Source organism: Rhinatrema bivittatum, chromosome 7 (assembly GCF_901001135.1).
Source record: "Rhinatrema bivittatum chromosome 7, aRhiBiv1.1, whole genome shotgun sequence".
NCBI classification, from domain to species: domain Eukaryota; kingdom Metazoa; phylum Chordata; class Amphibia; order Gymnophiona; family Rhinatrematidae; genus Rhinatrema; species Rhinatrema bivittatum.
In genome coordinates this window covers 161,668,225-161,689,986 of record NC_042621.1, presented here as the reverse complement: position 1 = coordinate 161,689,986, position 21,762 = coordinate 161,668,225, and the positions used below count along the sequence as shown (strand labels likewise).

Below are 21,762 nucleotides of genomic sequence, written 5' to 3'. Positions count from 1 at the left end.
AGGCAGCAACCCCTCATATTGATATGTCACAAATATGAATAATTACTTAAATGCCTGGACAAATAAACTCTTTTTGAGCTGAAATCATATGACTCCATTTAAACCAATGCTAGTCCCATTATTGCTCAGTAGAGTAACAATGTCATATTTCTGCAAACTCACATACACTTACTAAGTAAACAGCCCTTTCAGGCCTGCAAGTGTAGTATACTATATACAAAGTGACCAACAATTGAGTTCTATGATCCCTTAAAGATTGTGCCTGATGTTTCTTGAGCATTGGGAGGGTGATTTTCAAATGGACTTCTGTGGGTAAAACAGTGCTATACACTCAGAAATTACCTTTTACAAAGTTCCTGCCCAATATATGGATACAATTATGCGAGTATGTCATGTTCATGCATAAAATATTGCTACCATGACCTACAGATCCTGATATGGGCGCGGCTGCTAGCTCATGGGAGAGTGTGAGCCCCTGAACCACTGCACGACTCAGAGAGGGACCCCGAGCCACACTGTGGGAGGTGAGCGCATGCAAACACGGGCGGAGCAGGAACAAAGCAGGACTGGAACTAAAGCAAGGAACTCGGAACAGACACTAAGCAGGATCAGTCCTCCGCTGGACCTACACGCACCAAGGAGACCCAGTAATGCAATGCTGGTCTCAGGAGTAGCCCTCCAGCCACTCGAAAGACCTTTCGGACCTGCTGCTTGGGAATGACGAGTGTGTGAGGCCAGATGGAGGCTGAGGGCAGGAACAAGATGAAGACTTGGAATTTGGAAGGACTCAGATGAGGATTCAGGTTACTCAGAATACTCAGACAAGGACTCAGCTTACTTGGAAGACTCAGACGAAGACTTGGAACTTGGAAGGACTCAGACGAGGTTTCAGGTTACTCAGAAGACTTGGACAAGGATTCAGATTACTCAGAAGATCTCAGGCAAGGTTTCAGGACTCAGGTGAAAGTACTGGGTGAGAACTGCATCGCAGCACACCCTACACAGTCGCCTATGTCTGGTCACAGACCACGCTGAGCATGAAGCAGACTCCAGGCGAAGTAGTGGAACTTGAGACTGGAACATGTCAAAGATTCAGTAGAGGCCTGCACCAAGTCATGCCCTACATAGCTACCTGTGGCTGGTCGTGGACCACACTGAAGCAGAGCAGGTTCTGGCAGAGTCTTGGGCATGGACGGAAGCAGGCAAGGAACTCCGCAGACCGGGACAGGATTCAAGACTTGGAACTTGGAACATTAAAAACAAGGGTCTTCTGGAGACTTGCACTGTAGATGAGAAGAAGGCCTTGTATCATGAAGTGCCCTATACAGCCCCCCATAGGCTGGTCACAGACCATGACAGTGGTACGCCAGGAAAGGTGTATGCAGGAAACTGGGAACTGGTTGCAGGGGCAAAGACGAAGGCATCAGGACCAAGACATCAGGAACATGAAACATCTAGAACATCAGGACTCAGGAATGGAACCACGGAACATCAGGACATGAAATAGGTGATGGAGGATGAGACCAGGAACATCAGGACGAGGAGACCAGGAACACAGAATGAAGAGCCATCTAGACAAGCAAAGACCATGGAGGACCTTGACCCAAAGAGGATGAACATGGACAACCATAGGACCTGGATCCGAAGGCCCTGAGGAACTTGAAGTGAGTCCTTTTATAGGGCTGAAGCAGGAAATGAGCTGAAGAGGACTTCCGGTGGGGCTGCGGGCTTTTCCCACCACTGGCCCTTTAAATAGTGTGAAGAGGTGCACGCCGGCGCCTAGAGGAGGGCCCAGGGAGGAGCAGGACCAAGGACAGCAGCAGCCTCCAGGCTGCAAATGAGCAGGCAGGCGTCAGGAGTGGCCTCCAGGCCGCAGGATGGCATCGGCAACGGCAGCGCCTTCCCTTGCTACTCAGGGATGATTTCATCAGCGGCTTGGGGCCATGCAGAAGGAAGGAGCAGCGGCAGCATTCCTGCTGCATAGAAACGGGTCCCGGCAGCGGCTAGGCTGGCATCAGGGGCGGCGCTCACAAGCCGTGAAGAGACGTGCCTGCGGCTCCCTGCTGCTTGAGAGTGGAGTCGGCGGCAGCAGTGGTGGTAAGGTTCAGAGATGGCCTTCCGGCCACGCAGAGGAAGCAACAGTCGCAGCCTCTGGACCACGCGAAGACAGCGTTGGTGGTGGCCCGCCGTGGAGACAGTCGATGGGCAGGTGAGTGGAGAGGCCTGCTCTTGGGATGGGCTCCGCGAGCAGGATCGTAATATAAAAATATCCAGACTGAGTGAAGATGTTCCTGGTGGCGGATTTAGGGAAGGGATTGGACCACAATTTCCCTTGCAGATATGAGCCGGCATCATGGGAAGTTTTTCTTGTGGTGCTTGCTCATTTAAATAATATAAAAATAGAATATGCATCAGTTTTCTTACAAAAAAACTCCATGGGAAATTATAGACTTTTTTTGCCCAAAAAAAGTGTAGTTAAGTTTTGCAGAAAAGTGTAGCTTTATGCAATTTTTGTGCATAATTTAGCAACCAATGAATCCCTAATGACCTCATTTACATGATTTTTGCATCCATTAGCTGAATGTGCATATATTGCAAGCAGGATCACATGTGCAAAATAGCATGTACAAAAGTGCCAAATAGTGTGAACTATAGCATTTGCAAAAATTAATGTGCATTATCTGGTGGTTTTGTACCTGCTGTCACATTTGTAATCCTGTTCACAAGTTAGTACATCTGCTTCCTCATTAGGTGCCCAAACACTATGAAATCTGAAGCCTTAGTTTTTCTAGACACCTTTGCTTATAGAGCTGAGATTTCAGCTCTTTTGCCAGGGAACAATGCTTTTATCCATTCTTTCTCTACTGGAAAGGTCAGCAAGGTAATTTCACTTCTGTTAAGTTTTAGTATCCAGAACTAATGACTTCTACTATATTTGAAAAAAAATCCCCAAACAATAGTATTGCCATTGTCAAGCTTCCTTCTCTCTCACAAAATCACAAAAATCACCTTTTAGATTATATATCTGAAAAACATGAGTCATAGGCGTCGGTCATATGAAATTGCTCATTGTCATGTTGCTTTTCTATTATTTTGTTTACTTTAATTGTTCTAACTATATCATACTGTTCTGTATTTATGCTTGCTCCAATATGCTTTCCCTTCTCTTGAATAACAGTGGTTATACTGTCTCCCAGTTTTAAATGGGAAGTACAACTGACATTTGAGACCATTTCACAAAGAATTTACACCTTTTATAGTCACAAAATACAATAGTAACATTGTAACTTAAAGGCAGCCAAGATATAGCATATAATCTAAAATGTCTGTCATTTCTGCTGCTTAAAGTGCTGCTAATAAAAATTATTTTCAAGACATTATAGGTGGTTACAAATATGGACTATTTGGTCTACCCACTCTGCCCATTTGTACCTGCCAGCTGTACCAATTTGCACGTCAGGACCATTATGAACCTCCAGAGATTTCTTTGGCTTTTAGTTGCTGTTTATGATGCTTTTCTCCTCTCCCAGTGCTTTGGAGTCTTCATATTGGTACCATTTTTCCCTATTTTTGTGCCTTGGGATGCTGCTTTCCCCTCTTACAATAGGGAAATGTATGGAATCGTTTTCATTTTATTTTGTATTTGTCTATTTTACATTTTACATTCATTTTGTTAATAGTTTACATTCACTTTTTAAAATGTCATTTTGTATGATTTTTTATTTTTTCCATTTTCATTTCTGCTGCTGGGGTGCGCATGCACTGTTTGTACTGCTTTGATCCTCTGTCAGTGCCTCGGGGTGCCCTTGCCACTGTTGGTGCTGCTTTGTCCCTCTCAGAAAGCCTTGTGGTGTTTATGTCTCTGTTCTGCTTTGCCCATGAAATGTGTTTATTTAAAAATGTTTTTATATTCCTCCTAGTCCAGTACCTGGTCATGCTAAGTGGATTACAACTTTAAACATAACAAATCATACCAACACCCAAACAGTTTAACAATCATACCTTGGGCTATTGATATCACTCTTGCCCCACTTGTGGTGTCTCTTGGAGAGCTTTTCCTTCTGCTGCTTATGTCTGTCTGCAAGTTTTGCTAATAATGCAGTTTATGATATGTTTCCATTTGATCTGGATTTACAGACCTGGGATCAGTTTTTAGTGTTTTCTGCTGAGGAAGTTTCCAGCTCATGAATTCCTTAAATGATACGGTTGTCCCACTAATATTTATTTTACTGCTATCATGAAATGTTTGATAACAGTTCTTCTAAGTGATTTCTTGACAACTTTGATTTATCACTCTCTATCAGAGGGGTTGTTGTTGCTCCTCTTGTTGAAACAAGCTTTCATTCACCCTCTTGTTAAGGAACCATCACTGGACCTTTTGATTCCTATCCACTGCTGTCCAATATCTTTGCTTCCTTTTCTTGGTAAGCTCATTGAGGAGGTGGTACTGACACAGGTCCAGAATTTCCTAGATAGCCATCATATCCTGAACCGGTTTCAGTTTGGCTTTCATTTTTCACACGGTACAGAAGCTCTTTTGCTATCTAGTTTAGATATGTTGTGTTTCGCGCCCCCCCTACCTGGCCGCAGCAGCGACCCGCCGCGGCAAACAGCCCCAAAGGAAGCCCGGACCCAGGGCAGTTGTTCCTGCGGGCTGGAGTGGGCCTGCGGGGTGCCCCCTCGCCAGGAGCCCTCCTAGCCTCCCCGGGGCTCAGCGTCTTCAGTGCCGGGAGGATCCAAGATGGCCGCCATCAACTCATTTGCATTTAAAGGGACCTGGTCCCTTTAACTAGACTCACCTGCTTCCAATGATCCAGAGCAGAGGAAGTATATAAGGAGGCTTCCTCTGCTCATTCCTCGACTTGGCAATGTCTCCTGTGAGCTTTGTCCAGTCTGCTTGCTTCGGTGAGTTCTTCGAGCTTGGCTTCTGCTGTGTGTTCCTGGTTCCTGACTTCGGATTGGCTTACGGTGATTCTCTGGTTCCTGACTTCGGATTGGCTTACGGTGATTCTCTGGTTCCTGACTTCGGATTGGCAAGTGGTGATTCTCTAGTGCATGACTTTGGACTGGTGAGCGACGACCCTCTGGCACTCGACCTAGGACTCCCTCAAGACTCCGTCTCCAAGGGCCCACCTAAGTCCCAGAGGCCTGGGTCCCTACTGGCTCCTCCTGGGGGGACCGCAGGCTTCCAGGGCGAAGCTCCAGTTGTCCTTTGCACCGTTGCTCTGACCTCCATAGGTCCACCTAAGTCCCAGCGGTCGGGTCCCTATGGGCTCCTCCCCGGGGGACCGCAGACCACCAGTGGTGAAGACACAGCGCCTCATCTCGTCTCTTCATCGCCTCTGTATTCGCCTCAGCCTCCAGTGCCAAGGGTCAGCTGGTCCCGGCTCCTGTTCTGCCTCGCCACCCGACAAGAGAGCCTACGGACCCTCCGAAAGGTATACCACCCTCTTGTCGGCCAAGGGTCCACAAGCCTGAGCATAACAAGATATTTTTCATAGGTGTTTTGACTGAGGTGATAGATTTGTTCTTATTTTACTGGATATTTATTTATTTATTTATTTATTTATTTATTTATTTAGGGCTTTTTTATACCGACACTCATGATACCAATCATATCGTATCGGTTTACAATAAACAGCGGTGCAATAACATTAACATCATCTCATCTGTGTTTGATACTCTCAATCTTAATATACTTTTTCTCCATCTAAGCAGTTTTGGTGTCTCTGTTACTCTTTTACAATAGGTTCCTTCATATCTAACAAATCACATACAATGTGTGGTTATGGGTCTAGATCAGGGGTGGGCAAGTCCGGTCCTCAAGGGCTGCAAACCAGTCGGGTTTTCAGGATACCCCTAATGAATATGCATGAAATAGATTTGCATACAACTGAGGCAGTGTGTATGCAGGTCTCTCTCATGCATATTCATTAAGGATATCCTGAAACCTGACTGTTCGCAGCCCTCAAGGACTGGAATTGCCCACCCCTGGTCTAGATAATGACGTGCCACAAGGCTCTGCTCATTCTGTATTGCTCTTCAACATTTACATTTCATCTCTTTGTAAATTGCTGGCAAATCTAAAACTTTGGATACTGTCTCTATGCAGACAATATCCAGTTTTTCATATCTGTATCATGATCCACCAAATTGATGAAGCATTTACTAGAATATCCATTAGTTTGTAGTTAGTTAAGGAATGGCTTAGTGATAATAAGGTGGCCCTGAGTATTGCTGACTAATGGGGTTATTTTCTAAAGGCTTATCACACACAATACAGCTGTATCGCGAGCCATAAGCCTCTGTCGCATGCGAAAAGGGCCTTTTCACATGCGATATCGTGCAAATTAGGGGGAGGGGAGGAATCGGAGCTGGGAGGGGTGAAGTAGGCGGTATCTTCGCTGCCGGCGATAATGTTACTAACGGTATCGTCGGCAGTAGCGCGCTGAATAGCGCCACCTTTCATGGTGGCGCTATTCGGTGCGAAAGCCGGCAGCTAGCGCACTGCGGTCCCCCGAAATCATACCGCCGTGGTGCACCCCCCCCCCCCCCCCGTTTTCGCAGGATTTATCATTCTGCGAAGAATGATGAATCCTGACCTAAATATTCTAATACTGGACCACTTCTTTCCTCCTAATATCCCTAAATGTTTTCTTTTGATAGCATTGAAGTACCGATTTCAAGACATGCACATAATCTGGGAATAATTTTTTATTCCACACTTTCTATGCATCCCCAGGTTAAAAATGTCAAAAAGAATGCTTTCTTTAAGATGAGTTTGTTATGCAGACTTAAAACTTTCTTGCCACTTGAAGATTTTAAATCTGTTGTACATGCATTGGTCATGTTTTATCTGGATTATACCAATTCAGTATATCTTGGTCTTCCCTTAGACTCCGTAAAAGTAATGAAAATTATGCAGAATGTGGCAGCTAGAGTGTTAACTGGCAGTAAAGTTAGGGATCATATTTCTCCTATTCTGTTCTCCTTACATTGGTTACTAATTCATGCTCATATTACATTTAAAATTCTCATTCTGATTCACAAAACTTTAGATAGTGATACACCATCTTGCTTTAGCACCTTATTAAAAATCTACAGATTTGTATGTTTTCTTCATTCATTTGGGAAGAATCTTTTAGATGTTACCTCAGTTAGAGCTGCTTGTTTAGTGGAAACTTGTGATAGGATCTTTTCTATTGCAGGACCTACTGTAGGGATAATTCAGGCCCAACATTTTCTGAATATATCTTAAAGGAGCTTGTTCTCTCTGAACCAAAGAAAATGGAAGAAGGAAAGCAAAGGATTATGATTAGAGATGAGCTTCATTTTTCTGGTTTGTGTCGGGGTTTCGGTTTGGGCGCTTCGTGGCCAAACTCGTTTTCCCACAGATCATTTTTTGCCAAAAATGAAACTGGAACCCGAACCCAAAACCCGAAAAATGAATAACCCCCCTCCATGAATTGTAAAAAAAAACAACCCACGAATAAGAAAAGAAACCCACACCAACCCTTCACATATACTTTCTCATAACCCCCCCCCACCACCACCATCCCAATCCCTCCCCAAGACTTACTAAAAGTCCCTGGTGGTCCAGCGGGGTCCCGCGAGTGATCTCTCCCTCCATGCCGTCCGGCTGTCGGGCCTGCTATGACTCAAAATGGGGCTGATAGCCTTACCCTTACGATGTCACAGGGGCTACCGGTGCCATTGGTCAGCCTCTGTCACATGCTCCTACCATGTGACAGGTGGGAGCATGGTAGGAGCCTGGTACGCGAACAAAAGTACACGTGGGCGTACTTTTTAAAAATCTGCAACTATGTGTTGGAACTGAGAAATTCAGGGCTGCAGGAAAGAATGCTTATGTTGGAAAACACATCCTTGGCATTGTCTACTCTCTGCATACATTAACATTATTTGAAACAAAGAGCTTTGATAAAGATTGGATGATTCTTATTTCTAATGTCAGTTTAAGACTAGATAGTTCTCTATGGTAAAATAGACTCTTCACTTCTTATAAAAATGTGAAACTCCCAATCAGAGAGCGGTGCTTGGCCCTCATCCATGTACATTTATTGTGCATGTATTACACAGATTCACTTCTATAAGAGAAAATGAAACAAAGGAGTCAGGGTTCCAACCATCAAGAAGCCCATGAAAGATCTTGATCATCAGAGAACTCTCACCGAATAACAAGTGATAATACCCTCAGGACTGGAAGAAACCTATGTGCATGCTTGTCTGATCTTCAGTGTTCAAGAACATACACTGACCAGAGATGCCCGTTCCTTGCTACTTAGTTTTCCTGGCCTGCATGCAGAAGAATACAGATGCAGATGTATTCACAGAGAGAGAAACTACCTATCTCCTTCAGTCCTGTTTACCAGCATGGTGGGAGATCAAACTTTAAAGGATTGAAGTTACTTAGTTTGGGTAGATAGTGGTCATTGCTCTGAATTAAAACTGTGCAAACTTAGTCAACAATCTGTGGTGCTAATTTAGAAATTATAAAAGTAAATATAGCTGTGATGATCACTGAAACAATCAGTTGTTGCATCTGCCACCTACTGAGCCAGCCCTGGGTGCCATCATGATGGCAGGGATTCACCGTTGATGCTACCCCTTGTCCTTGCAGTCCTGAGTGCCACTGCCACCATGAACCGCTGCTTCTCCCTTGTGGTTCTGGGTGCCGCCACACTGCCACTGCCTTCTCTGTGGCTGGAAATACTGTCAACATCCTGTCCTGTACATGAACTCCTGAGCACACACACACATGTGCCTCTCTGCAGAATTTAAAGTGCCCACGGTGGGAAAAGCCCCAAGGCCCTTGCTGATGACATCACCGCCCAGGGACTATGTAAGGCTGGTCCCTGCCTGCAGTCCTTGCCTTGGGAATATGTCTTCTCTCTTCTGAGATATGGATTGCCTGAGTTCCTGATTTCCTTCCTGACTTCTGTGTTCTTCGCCTTCCTCCCTTGCTCCTTTGGACTGATCTTGGCTTTGGACATTGACCTTTGCTTTTTGCTGCCTGCCATGAATCTTGCCTGGACCTTGACCATGAGCTTTGCTGCCTGCCATGACTCTTGCCTGGACCTTAACCATGAGTTTGCTGCCTGCCACGAGTCTTGCCTGGACCTTGACCACTAGCTTCACCATCTACCTCTGCCCCTTCAACATGTTGCCTGCTACATTTCTTTTACCTGGTCTTCCATCACCACCAAGGCCCTACCTATGTCCAGCCAGACCTGGCACCTGAGGGCTCAATCTAAGGGGAACATGGGCTGGTAGAGGTAAAGCTCCGGCTGGGCCTCTGCTTTCCATCCGCCTCGCCTATGGATGGTGGGGACCTGTGGGGTTCCTCCCCACAGGTAGCATCGACTGCCCTCGGTCCAATGGTCCACCTGTATAACAGATTGCCAAGGCCATGGACCCAGTGAAGGCCTCTGCCCTGCAGGCCATTCCAGGCTTGGCCTAGAAGATTCTTGAATAGCAGCATTTTCTGGAGGCTCCTGTAGCCACTAGGGATGTGAAACGTTTTAAATCGTCAAAAATCGTTAAGAGTTGCGATAGAATAGAAATTCCCCTGATTTATCGTGAAAAATTGTAAATCGGGGGAGGGGAGAGGGCGGGAAAACCGGCACACCAAAACAACCCCTAAACCCACCCCGACCCTATAAAACGAATCCCTTACCTTCCCCCACCCTCCCGAACCCCCCCCCCCAAAACATTTTACGACTACCTGGTGGTCCAGTGGGGGCGCGGGGACCGATCTCCCACTCTCAGGCCATCGGCGCCATTTTGGCTGCCACTCAAAAATGGCGCCGATGGCCCAATAAAAAAAAACAACCCACCCGACCCTTTAAAAATGACCCCTTAGCTTCCCCCACCCTCCTGACCCACCCCAAAACATTTTAAAATTACCTGGTGGTCTAGTGGTGGTCCCGGGAGCTATCTCCTGTTCTTGGGCCGTCGGCTGCCACTCATAAAGATGGCGCCGATGGCCCTTTGCCCTTACCATGTGACAGGGTATCTGTGCCATTAACAAGGAGGCACTAAGGTCGCACATCCTTGCTAGCGCGCCCCCTAATTTGTTTATTGCATGGCGCCCCCCCCACCTTGTGGGTGCCATGCACGTGTTAAGAAAGTGGGCGCTGAAAAGTCAGTGCCCTCTTTCTGCATTTAATATTGCATCGGCCTCAGTGTGTGGTGTGGTTAAAACTGCAAATAGAATGTTAGGAATGATCTGAAAAGTTATGGAGAGTAATACAGAAAATATCATATGCCTCATGCCTCTTTATAGACTGATGATGCGCCTGCAACTTGAATATTGTATGCAGTTCTGGTTGCTACAAAAGTAGAAAAGGTGCAGAGAAGGGCAACAAAAATGATAAAGGGGATAGAGCATCTTTCCTGTGATGAGAGGCTATACAGACTAGAGCTCTTCAGCTTGCAAAAGTGATGACTGAGAGGGGACATGATAGAAGTTTACAAAATCATGATTGGAATGGAATGGGTATATTAAAAGGATGGCTTTATATACCCATTCCAATAATACTTTCCAATAATACTAAAACAAGAGGAAAGTCTATGAAACTTACAACCAGCAGATTTAAAATATATCATAGGAAGTACTTTTTTTACCCAGCACACAATCAAACTGTAGAATTGTTGCCAGAGGACATGGTCAAGGTGACTAGCATAGCAGGTTTGGAAGAGGTTTGGACTTGGGAAAGCCAGTGCTATCCCTGAGAATGAATAACAAGAAATACATCTTCTTTTTAGTATCTGCTGGATACTTGTGACTCAAGCTGTTTTCTATTAGAAACAGAATGCTCAGCTTGATGGACCTTGGTCTGACCCAGCATAGTGTTTCTAATGTTCTTATGTTTTCCCACTCCAAGGTTCCCCTGTATCTTACTCTATCTCTGTGGGGCTAAAAGTGGGAAGTGATCCCCAGTCATACTCCAGGCTTACTTCAGCTTGCATTACTTTGGAGAATAAACAAAATCCACTAAGGAGTGCAAGAAGACTCTAGGTCCAATAATTTCATTTTCAACATTGTTTATTTATAGTTTTAAAGTTCCAAGGAGCCACTCCTATTTTAAAGTAATGCACAAATAAATGACTGGTTCAGGGTCCCCCGACACGGACCCCGTGTTTCGCCCGAAGGCTGCGTCGGGAGGGACAGTCTGTAATTTCAACAAAAGCTAAAAGAGAACGAGACATCAGTATTAAAAGTAATGGACCAATTTAAGGGTACAGAGTGTATCTAGTAACGCCGAGACACGTACCTTAAAGTCAGCTGAGGAGTTCACACAGCTCAAAATGGCAAGGAGGGCGGGCGGCTAGACTAAACTCAGCGTTTTAAAGAGAACTATTTTGGCGCGTTTTTTTTACCAATCAGAGGCACGAATCAGCTAGCCAATCAGAGCAGGACAACCTGCGCTTAACAACATAAATAATGTAATTCTACACAAAATAATATTGAAAGTACATACAAATGAAAAAATTGAAATTTTTTTTATAAGAAATAATTATAAGAAATACTGCCACTCAATCTCATACAGATAAAAAATTATAAGAAATACTGCCACTCAATCTCATTATTTAATCCTGCCGGATGCAGGCTGTTAAGAGTAAAAATCCATTTCTGCTCTCTGCGGATAAGCATATCAGAAACATTTCCTCCCCGACTAGGTGGGTGAAGCAGATCAATAACCAAAAACTTTAAGTCATCCTCGGAGTGCCCTGCTGTTTGCCAATGAGAGACAAGGGGAGCTGTGTCACGGCCAGTGCGAATATTGGACCGGTGCTCGATAATCCGAGTATGTATTTGTCTAGTGGTTTTGCCCACATATAATTTAGGGCAAGGGCACAAGATCACGTAGATTACTCCTCGTGATTGACAGCTGGTAGAAAATTTCAAAACAAATTTTCTGTGTGTAATCGGATGTTCAAAATTGTTAGTGGAGAGGACAAAAGGACATACTGAGCATTGTCCGCAGGATTGGTGACCAGAAAAAACATCTGGAGTGGTATTGAGATTAGGTTGAAAATGCGAATGTACAAGCATATTTCTCAAATTTTTTCCGCGGCAAAAAGAAAAACGTAATGGATAATTGAAGACCTCATGCAGAGATAACAATGACCAATGACGCTTTAAAATGGAGGTAATAGTGTATACATGAGTTGAGAAGGGCAGAATACAATTAATGCATGAATCCTCTGTTCGGGTTTGTGGGAGGAAAAGAAAATCTCGGTTAACATATAGTGCTCTTTTAAAAGCTTTGCGAAGTACCCAGTGAGGGTACCCCCTTTCTTTAAACCGGAGCATCATCTGCTTAGCTTGTATTGTGAAGTCATCCTTGGATGAACAGAGGCGTCGGAGCCGTAATAGCTGTCCGGCTGGGATATTCATTTTTAAAGGAGTGGGATGATGACTTTCGAATTGTAACAAAGTGTTGCGATCCGTGCTTTTGCGGTAAATAGACGTACTGAATACCCCTTCATCCAGCTGTACCTGCACATCTAAGAATGGAATGGTGACAGGATCAATGCAATGATTAAATTTTAAATGGGGGTTGCTTTGGTTAAGCCAATCCAAAAAATAATAAAATTGCATGTCTGTCCCTGTCCAAATCAAAAAAATGTCGTCTATATAACGATAAATAATCAACAAACAAAGAAGCAGACCACCTCTCTAATATAATCCAGAAACAAAAAGAGAGGGAAAAGGATCAATAGTCCAATCCACAAACCTTCAACTAAATAAAGGCAAATGACAATATCATAAATGATCTTTGCTTTGAAATTTCAATCCACGGCCTCTCGCCTCGCAATGGGCCGCAAGCCTTAATCAGCTTACAAAGCAGAGTGATATATAATCATCTATCGTCATTTGCTCATATTGGTATTAACCTTTATTGCGATCTCTTACTTTTTACCACTATATCTTTACCAAACTACCCTAAAAAAGGTTTAAATGTGAAAACAAAGAATATACTTCCCACCACACTTAAAAATTGAAAAAAAATTTTAGAAAAAATTTTTGAGAGAGGAATACTTAGCCCATGCTTTGTCAAATCTTAATTGAGATTTGACAAAGCATGGGCTAAGTATTCCTCTCTCAACAATTTTTTCTAAAAAAATTTTTCAATTTTTAAGTGTGGTGGGAAGTATATTCTTTGTTTTCACATTTAAACCTTTTTTAGGGTAGTTTGGTAAAGATATAGTGGTAAAAAGTAAGAGATCGCAATAAAGGTTAATACCAATATGAGCAAATGACGATAGATGATTATATATCACTCTGCTTTGTAAGCTGATTAAGGCTTGCGGCCCATTGCGAGGCGAGAGGCCGCGGATTGAAATTTCAAAGCAAAGATCATTTAAGATATTGTCATTTGCCTTTATTTAGTTGAAGGTTTGTGGATTGGACTATTGATCCTTTTCCCTCTCTTTTTGTTTCTGGTCTATATAACGATACCATGCGCTGATGAATTGAAAAAATGGAGAAGTGTATACTACTTCTTCCTCGAACCTGCTGACATACAGACATGCCAAACTAGGGGCCATAGTGGCCCCCATGGCAGTGCCTTTAACTTGTTGGTATAAGGTTTGATGGAATTGAAAGTAATTTCTAGTTAGAGCCAATCATGTTATAGAAACTAGAAACTGAGTAGATATACGATTTGGAGGAGTACGGGAACTCAAAATGTTTTCAACCAATGTCAACGCCTCATGCTGGGGGATGTTGGAATAAAGAGATACTATATCCAAACTTACTAAAAAGCATGTCTCTACAGGTGAAGGGAGATTTTCAATAATGGTGATAAAATGGCTTGAGTCACGGACAAAGGATCGACTTAAGGGAACATAGGGTTTCAAAAAAAGATCTACAAATTGAGACAAAGGTTCCAAGATAGATCCTATGCCCGCGACTATCGGACGTCCCGGGGGATGCACAAGGGATTTATGGATTTTGGGGAGGATATAGAATGTAGGGATAATGGGATGTTCTGTTTGTAAAAAATTGGCTTCACGAGGAGTAAGCTGATGTGAATCTAAGGCATCCTGAACAATATCTTTAATTAGTTCCTTTAATTCCTGAGTGGGATCAATAGTCAATGGCATGTAGAAATCAGTATCTGATAGTTGTCGGAGTATCTCTTCCATATAATCAGTAGTGTTTAATACCACTGTTCCCCGCCCTTATCTGCTGGTTTAACAATGATGCTTGGGTCAGATGTCAAAGATGAGATGGCTAATTTCTCATTTTTGGAGATATTGAAATGCTTCACCTTTGGCTTAGAGGGTAATTTCTGAATATCATGCTGAACTAATTTTTCAAATGTAGTTAATACCGGATCGATCAGTCCAGGAGGAAGCCATTTTGATTTTTTCTTTATTATAGACATATCACCTGCTGATGGAGAATTAGCAAAAAAATGTTTGATACGTAACATACGAAAAAATCGAAACAAAAACACTTGTAAATTAAAGGCATCAAAGGGAATGGTGGGAACAAAAGAAAGTCCTTTCTCCAAAATAGACAGTTCATGTTGAGATAATGAACGACAGGATAGATTGAATACTGATGCAGAGGGTAGTGATGTCATTACCAAGGATCCTGGGGTGGCTGCTGCTTCGTGTTGCGAGTGATTCGAGAGTTCTGTGGACCCTGAGAGCGCCCCCGGTATCTGGGGTTCCGGGATGGTTTCCCGGAGGGTTGAGGATCTAAAAAAGCCTGTGAAAATGCTTGAGCTGACTGTAAATGTGGCTGTGGCAATAATGATTGTGAAAAAAATGACGAGACTGCTGGTTGTTGGACAGACATAGTAGAGGGGTAGATGGGAGCTGATTCTTCTTGATGAGTGGTAACTGCTGAGTCTTCCCCCGAAGAGTCGTCGGAAGAGTTTGCAAAAGTCACTTTTCTTCGCGGTATGTTGGTGTTCGTCCATGAGTAGACGTATCCTTTCGAATAGTCAGTCTCGTTGCGTTGAAATTTCTTGTATTTGGCAACTTTTAATTCATTTCTGAATTTCTCCAAATTTTTGTTGAATTTGTTACAATTCGAAAGTCATCATCCCACTCCTTTAAAAATGAATATCCCAGCCGGACAGCTATTACGGCTCCGACGCCTCTGTTCATCCAAGGATGACTTCACAATACAAGCTAAGCAGATGATGCTCCGGTTTAAAGAAAGGGGGTACCCTCACCGGGTACTTTGCAAAGCTTTTAAAAGAGCACTATATGTTAACCGAGATTTTCTTTTCCTCCCACAAACCCGAACAGAGGATTCATGCATTAATTGTATTCTGCCCTTCTCAACTGATGTTTACACTATTACCTCCATTTTAAAGCATCATTGGTCATTGTTATCTCTGCATGAGGTCTTCAATTATCCATTACGTTTTTCTTTTTGCCGCGGAAAAAATTTGAGAAATATGCTTGTACATTTGCATTTTCAACCTAATCTCAATACCACTCCAGATGTTTTTTCTGGTCACCAATCCTGCGGACAATGCTCAGTATGTCCTTTTGTCCTCTCCACTAACAATTTTGAACATCCGATTACACACAGAAAATTTGTTTTGAAATTTTCTACCAGCTGTCAATCACGAGGAGTAATCTACATGATCTTGTGCCCTTGCCCTAAATTATATGTGGGCAAAACCACTAGACAAATACGTACTCGTATTATTGAGCACCGGTCCAATATTCGCACTGGCCGTGACACAGCTCCCCTTGTCTCTCATTGGCAAACAGCAGGGCACTCCGAGGATGACTTAAAGTTTTTGGTTATTGATCTGCTTCACCCACCTAGTCGGGGAGGAAATGTTTCTGATATGCTTATCCGCAGAGAGCAGAAATGGATTTTTACTCTTAACAGCCTGCATCCGGCAGGATTAAATAATGAGATTGAGTGGCAGTATTTCTTATAATTTTTTATCTGTATGAGATTGAGTGGCAGTATTTCTTATAATTATTTCTTATAAAAAAAATTTCAATTTTTTCATTTGTATGTACTTTCAATATTATTTTGTGTAGAATTACATTATTATGTTGTTAAGCGCAGGTTGTCCTGCTCTGATTGGCTAGCTGATTCGTGCCTCTGATTGGTAAAAAAACGCGCCAAAATAGTTCTCTTTAAAACGCTGAGTTTAGTCTAGCCGCCCGCCCTCCTTGCCATTTTGAGCTGTGTGAACTCCTCAGCTGACTTTAAGGTACGTGTCTCGGCGTTACTAGATACACTCTGTACCCTTAAATTGGTCCATTACTTTTAATACTGATGTCTCGTTCTCTTTTAGCTTTTGTTGAAATTACAGACTGTCCCTCCCGACGCAGCCTTCGGGCGAAACACGGGGTCCGTGTCGGGGGACCCTGAACCAGTCATTTATTTGTGCATTACTTTAAAATAGGAGTGGCTCCTTGGAACTTTAAAACTATAAATAAACAATGTTGAAAATGAAATTATTGGACCTAGAGTCTTCTTGCACTCCTTAGTGGATTTTGTTTACGAATTGTGGAGTGCAGTATTGCTCCTTCTTTATATTTGGATTACTTTGGAGAATGACATCAGTGGGGAAGGGGTGACTGGGAATAGCTCCTGTACCCTTTGGACCCTACAGTGATGAGTAAGATGCTTTCTGGGAGATGGGAAAAGCCCAGTTTATTAAAAAACACACAGGTTTAGTTGTTGGGGGTGGGAATGGGGGTGGGGATTGAGGGCCAGCTATAATAAATGAACCAAAAGAAAAGTTACCAAAATTGTGTATGTTTCTTTCATTTCTTATACAAAATGAAACATAATAGCTAATGTTATCATCAGTTCTTCTGCTGTATTTGTAATAAGCAGAGTGGGCAATAATATTTGCTGGACAATTCTTATACTAGAAAAAGCACTGTCTAATATTCTTTACTACTGTGGAAGCTTTATTTGCATTTGTGTATTAATTGCATGTGCTTCCCAGGGACTGGACTTCCCCTCTCTTCTCCTCTGTATTTTGGTCATGTCCTTATGTCGAGAAGTTTTAATGTTGTTGTCATCATATCATATTTTAGTATTGATATTTTTCTCAAACAAAACATCAAACTTATTTCCATCTTATTCCATCTTATTACCATGGTGGGTATTACTTACTAAAATTATGAGCAATAAACCAACACAATTATATTTTTCCAGCTGAAATGGTAGAATATCTCAGGATAATTTCATGAAATACTTATAATACCTCTTTGCTTATGGCAGGTATCATTAGTCGCCAGGAGGCAGAAGCACTACTCATAAACAAGTCTGAGGGTGCATTCCTGGTCCGGGTCAGTGAGAAAATTTGGGGATATACCTTATCTTATCGGCAACAGTATGGGTTCAAGCACTTTCTGGTGGATGCTTCAGGTGATTTCTACAGCTTCCTGGGAGTTGATCCCAACAGACATGCAACTTTGACTGACCTTATTGACTTTCACAAGGTATTATACTATAATCATTTATAGATCAAAGATCGATTGCTAATTTCAGGAAATTTACATAAAAAATATTATTTAAACCTAAACATGGTGACATTGTGGTAAGAGTAGTTGTAGAAGAATGTGTGTCATCTAACAATCTATACATTCATATGTGAACTTACAGGACATTTAGACTAATATCATTTGATGACCTATTGTAAAGCAATCAAAGCAACATTTTCTCTTTCTTTTTTATTTTGTACAGCACTGCTGTGTAAGCTCATTATGTGTAGAAATAAGTGAATTGCAATAATATTCCAAAGTTTTCTCAAGTAGGTTCACCAAACTGTTTTGTATCTCCATTTGCGGAAAAATCTGCTCCAAACTGGCAGACCCATTTTATATTTTGCAATATTTGTGATTTTTTAAAATCTGCTTTGGGTTTTTCCTAGGTTTGCCAGTAACATCTGAAAGATTTCCCTAGCATATCTGGGAAAAATTCAAAATCTCAACAAACCAGACTGAAATCCGTTTAGAGATGAGGGAGAAAGCTGCTGAAAAAAGAAACTGAATATATCAGAGGATAAGTCAGAGCTATGTTATTTCAGTCCTACAACATCACAATTGAGTCTATTCTGTTATTAAATGAGGAAATATGGATACTTGTTATTAGGTGTCTCTATTACTAAAAAATACCCATTATTAACCCACGAGAGAAGGAGCTATACTCGACTTAGTGCTCACTAATGGAGATAATGTCTCAGACGTCCAGGTGGGTGCCCACCTCAGCACCAGTGATCATCAAACGGTATGGTTTAATATCACAAAAAGGACACGGAAAAGAAGCACAAAAACCCAAGTTTTGATGTTCAAAAACACAGACTTTGATGAAATGGGGAAGTACCTGGAGGAAGAACTAAAAGGCTGGGAAAACGAGAGAGATGTGGATCAACAGTGGACCAATCTAAAAGGAGCAATCACCAAGGCAACTAATCTATATGTTAGAAAAGTAAAGAAAAGCAAAAGAAAAAAGAAACCTATCTGGTTCTCAAAGGAGGTGGCTGACAAAATAAAGGCTAAAAGAACAGCGTTCAAGAAATATAAAAGATCCCAAAAGGAGGAACACAAAGAAGAATATCTGGTAGAACTGAGGGAGACGAAGAAATTAATCAAGATGGCAAAAAGTCAAGCGGAAGAGAGGATTGCCAAAGAGGTAAAGAGTGGTAACAAAACATTTTTCAGATACATCAGTGAAAAGAGAAAAGTTCAAAGTGGTATAGTGAAATTGAAAGGTGGAAAGGATCAATGTGTGGAGAGAGACGAAGAAATGGCAGAAATATTAAATGAATACTTCAGTTCTGTGTTCACTAAAGAGGACCCTGGAGAAGGACCGACACTAGTTAACAAGAAACTGGAGGGGAATGGAGTAGATGTAACTCCATTCACAGTAGAAAATGTATGGGAAGAGCTGGTGAAACTGAAAGTGGACAAAGCCATGGGGCCTGATGAAGTTCATCCCAGAATACTGAGGGAGCTCAGAGATGTGCTGGCGGGTCCGCTGTGTGACCTATTCAATAGATCCCTAGAAACGGGAGTGGTGCCGAATGATTGGAGGAGAGCGGTGGTGGTCCCGCTTCACAAGAGTGGGAACAGAGAAGAGGCTGGTAACTACAGACCGGTTAGCCTCACTTCGGTGGTGGGAAAAGTAATGGAGTCACTGTTGAAAGAGAGATTAGTGAACTATCTACAGTCGGGAGAATTGCTGGACCAGAGGCAGCATGGATTCACCATTGGAAGATCCTGTCAGACAAATCTGATTGACTTTTTTGACTGGGTAACCAAGGAATTGGATCGAGGAAGAGCACTCGATGTCATCTACTTGGATTTCAGCAAAGCTTTTGACACTGTCCCGCACAGGAGACTGGTGAATAAAATGAAAAGCTTAGGAGTGAGTGCCGAGGTGGTGGCCTGGATTGCAAACTGGTTGACGGACAGAAGACAATGTGGGATGGTAAATGGAACTCTCTCTGAAGAGAGAGCGGTTTTAAGCGGTGTACCGCAGGGATCGGTGTTGGGACCGGTCCTTTTCAATATCTTTGTGAGCGACATTGCGGAAGGGATAGAAGGTAAGGTATGTCTTTTTGCGGATGACGCTAAGATCTGCAACAGAGTGGACTCGCCGGAAGGAGTGGAGAGAATGAGACGGGATTTAAGGAAGATGGAAGAGTGGTCGAAGACATGGCAGCTGACATTCAATGCCAAGAAGTGCAAAGTCATGCATATGGGGAATGGAAATCCGAATGAACTGTATTCGATGGGGGGAGAAAGGCTGATGTGCATGGAGCAGGAGAGAGACCTTGGGGTGATGGTGTCTAATGATCTGAAGTCGGCGAAACAATGTGACAAGGCGATAGCTAAAGCCAGAAGAATGCTGGGCTGCATAGAGAGAGGAATATCGAGTAAGAAAAGGGAAGTGATTATCCCCTTGTACAGGTCCTTGGTGAGACCTCACCTGGAGTATTGTGTTCAGTTCTGGAGACCGTATCTCCGAAGAGACAGAGACAAGATGGAGGCGGTCCAGAGAAAGGTGACCAAAAAGGTGGAAGGTCTTCATCAAATGACTTATGAGGAGAGATTGAAGAATCTAAATATGTACACCCTGGAGGAAAGGAGGAGCAGAGGTGATATGATACAGACTTTCAGATACTTGAAAGGTTTTAATGATCCAAAGACAACGACAAACCTTTTCCATAGGAAAAAAATCAGCAGAACCAGGGGTCACGATTTGAAGCTCCAGGGAGGAAGATTCAGAACAAATGTCAGGAAGTATTTCTTCACGGAGAGGGTGGTGGATGCCTGGAATGCCCTTCCAGAGGAAGTGGTGAAGACCAGAACTGTGAAGGACTCAAAGGGGCGTGGGATAAACACTGTGGATCCATAAAATCAAGAGGCCGTCAATAAAGAGTGGGTGGCTAGCCAGAATGACGGCTACTGCCTGGAGACAATACCCTTATTCAATAAACATACACATGGTTACTGTGACTCCAACATCGCTCTAAGCTACAACAGCAAGAGGAAATGTGGAAAAAAGGATTTGCACTCACAAAGTGGGGAGTAGCTGGCTTGTTACGGCGGTTACTACCCCAAACCAAATAAGCCTGATACTTCACTTTCAATGCATATCCAGCATAGCTCTCTGCTTCAACGGCAGGGGAGAAGAAAACCTGATACTTCACGCATATCCAGCATAGCTCCCTGCTTCAACAGCAGGGGAGAAGAAAAACTGATACTTCACGCATATCCAGCATAGCTCTCTGCTTCAACGGCAGGGGAGAAGAAAAACTGATACTTCACGCATATCCAGCATAGCTCTCTGCTTCAACGGCAGGGGAGAAGAAAAACTGATACTTCACGCATATCCAGCATAGCTCTCTGCTTCAACGGCAGGGGAGAAGAAAAAAGGATTCGCACTCACAAAACGGGGAGTAGCTGGCTTGTTACGGCGGTTACTACCCCAAACCAAATAAGCCTGATACTTCACTTTCAATGCATATCCTGCTTCAACGGCAGGGGAGAAGAAAAACTGATACTACAAGCATATCCAGCATAGCTCCCTGCTTCAACAGCAGGGGAGAAGAAAAACAACCAATAAGGGCTGAATAACACAGTCTGGGTAAAACAAATAAGCATGGGTGTAGCTTGCTTATTGCGGCGGTTACTTCCCCTACTACCCATAACTAATCAAGCTTGATATTTCACTTGGTTGCAGCTCCATCACTGCTCTCTACATTAATGGTGGGGGTGGAAGGGAAATAGAACCAAAGAGCTAAGAGAAACAGATAAGTATGAGAAAAAAATGTGAAGCTTGCTGGGCAGACTGGATGGGCCGTTTGGTCTTCTTCTGCCGTCATTTCTATGTTTCTATGTTTCTATTAATGATGTATTAAGCGATTATTCCCCTTCTATATGTGGCCTTACTGAAACTTGACTTAAAGCCTCTGATATAGCTCTGGTTAATCAGATTAAGAACGATATTTATGAATTTTCTCTATTTCTCGCACAAATCATAAGGAGGTGGTATCATGTTGATAGCTAAGAGAGCGTGCGATAGGATGTAAATGACTGGGAGGGGAGGAGTCGGGGAGGGGAGGAGTTGGGATGAAGAGAGGGAGGAGTCAGCATCGCTGCTGGCGATAATGTGAGGAACATTCTCGCTGGCAGTAACGTGGCGGCACTATTCACATGAAAGGCTGCTGCCAGCCGCACTGTGGCCGACAAAATCGCACCACAGCAGTGCGAACGGCTGCTGCC

General features: G+C 43.1%; 1 protein-coding gene across 1 annotated transcript in view; it reads left to right on the top strand.

The window, feature by feature from the left end:
• The window catches only part of SH2D4B (SH2 domain containing 4B), a 195,997-nt gene that overhangs the window by 147,267 nt on the left and 26,968 nt on the right, over positions 1 to 21,762 (top strand). The window contains exon 7 of the mRNA XM_029610702.1: positions 17,252 to 17,472. Coding sequence (XP_029466562.1) covers positions 17,252 to 17,472 — 221 coding nt within the window. The remainder of the gene's footprint in view (positions 1 to 17,251; positions 17,473 to 21,762) is intronic.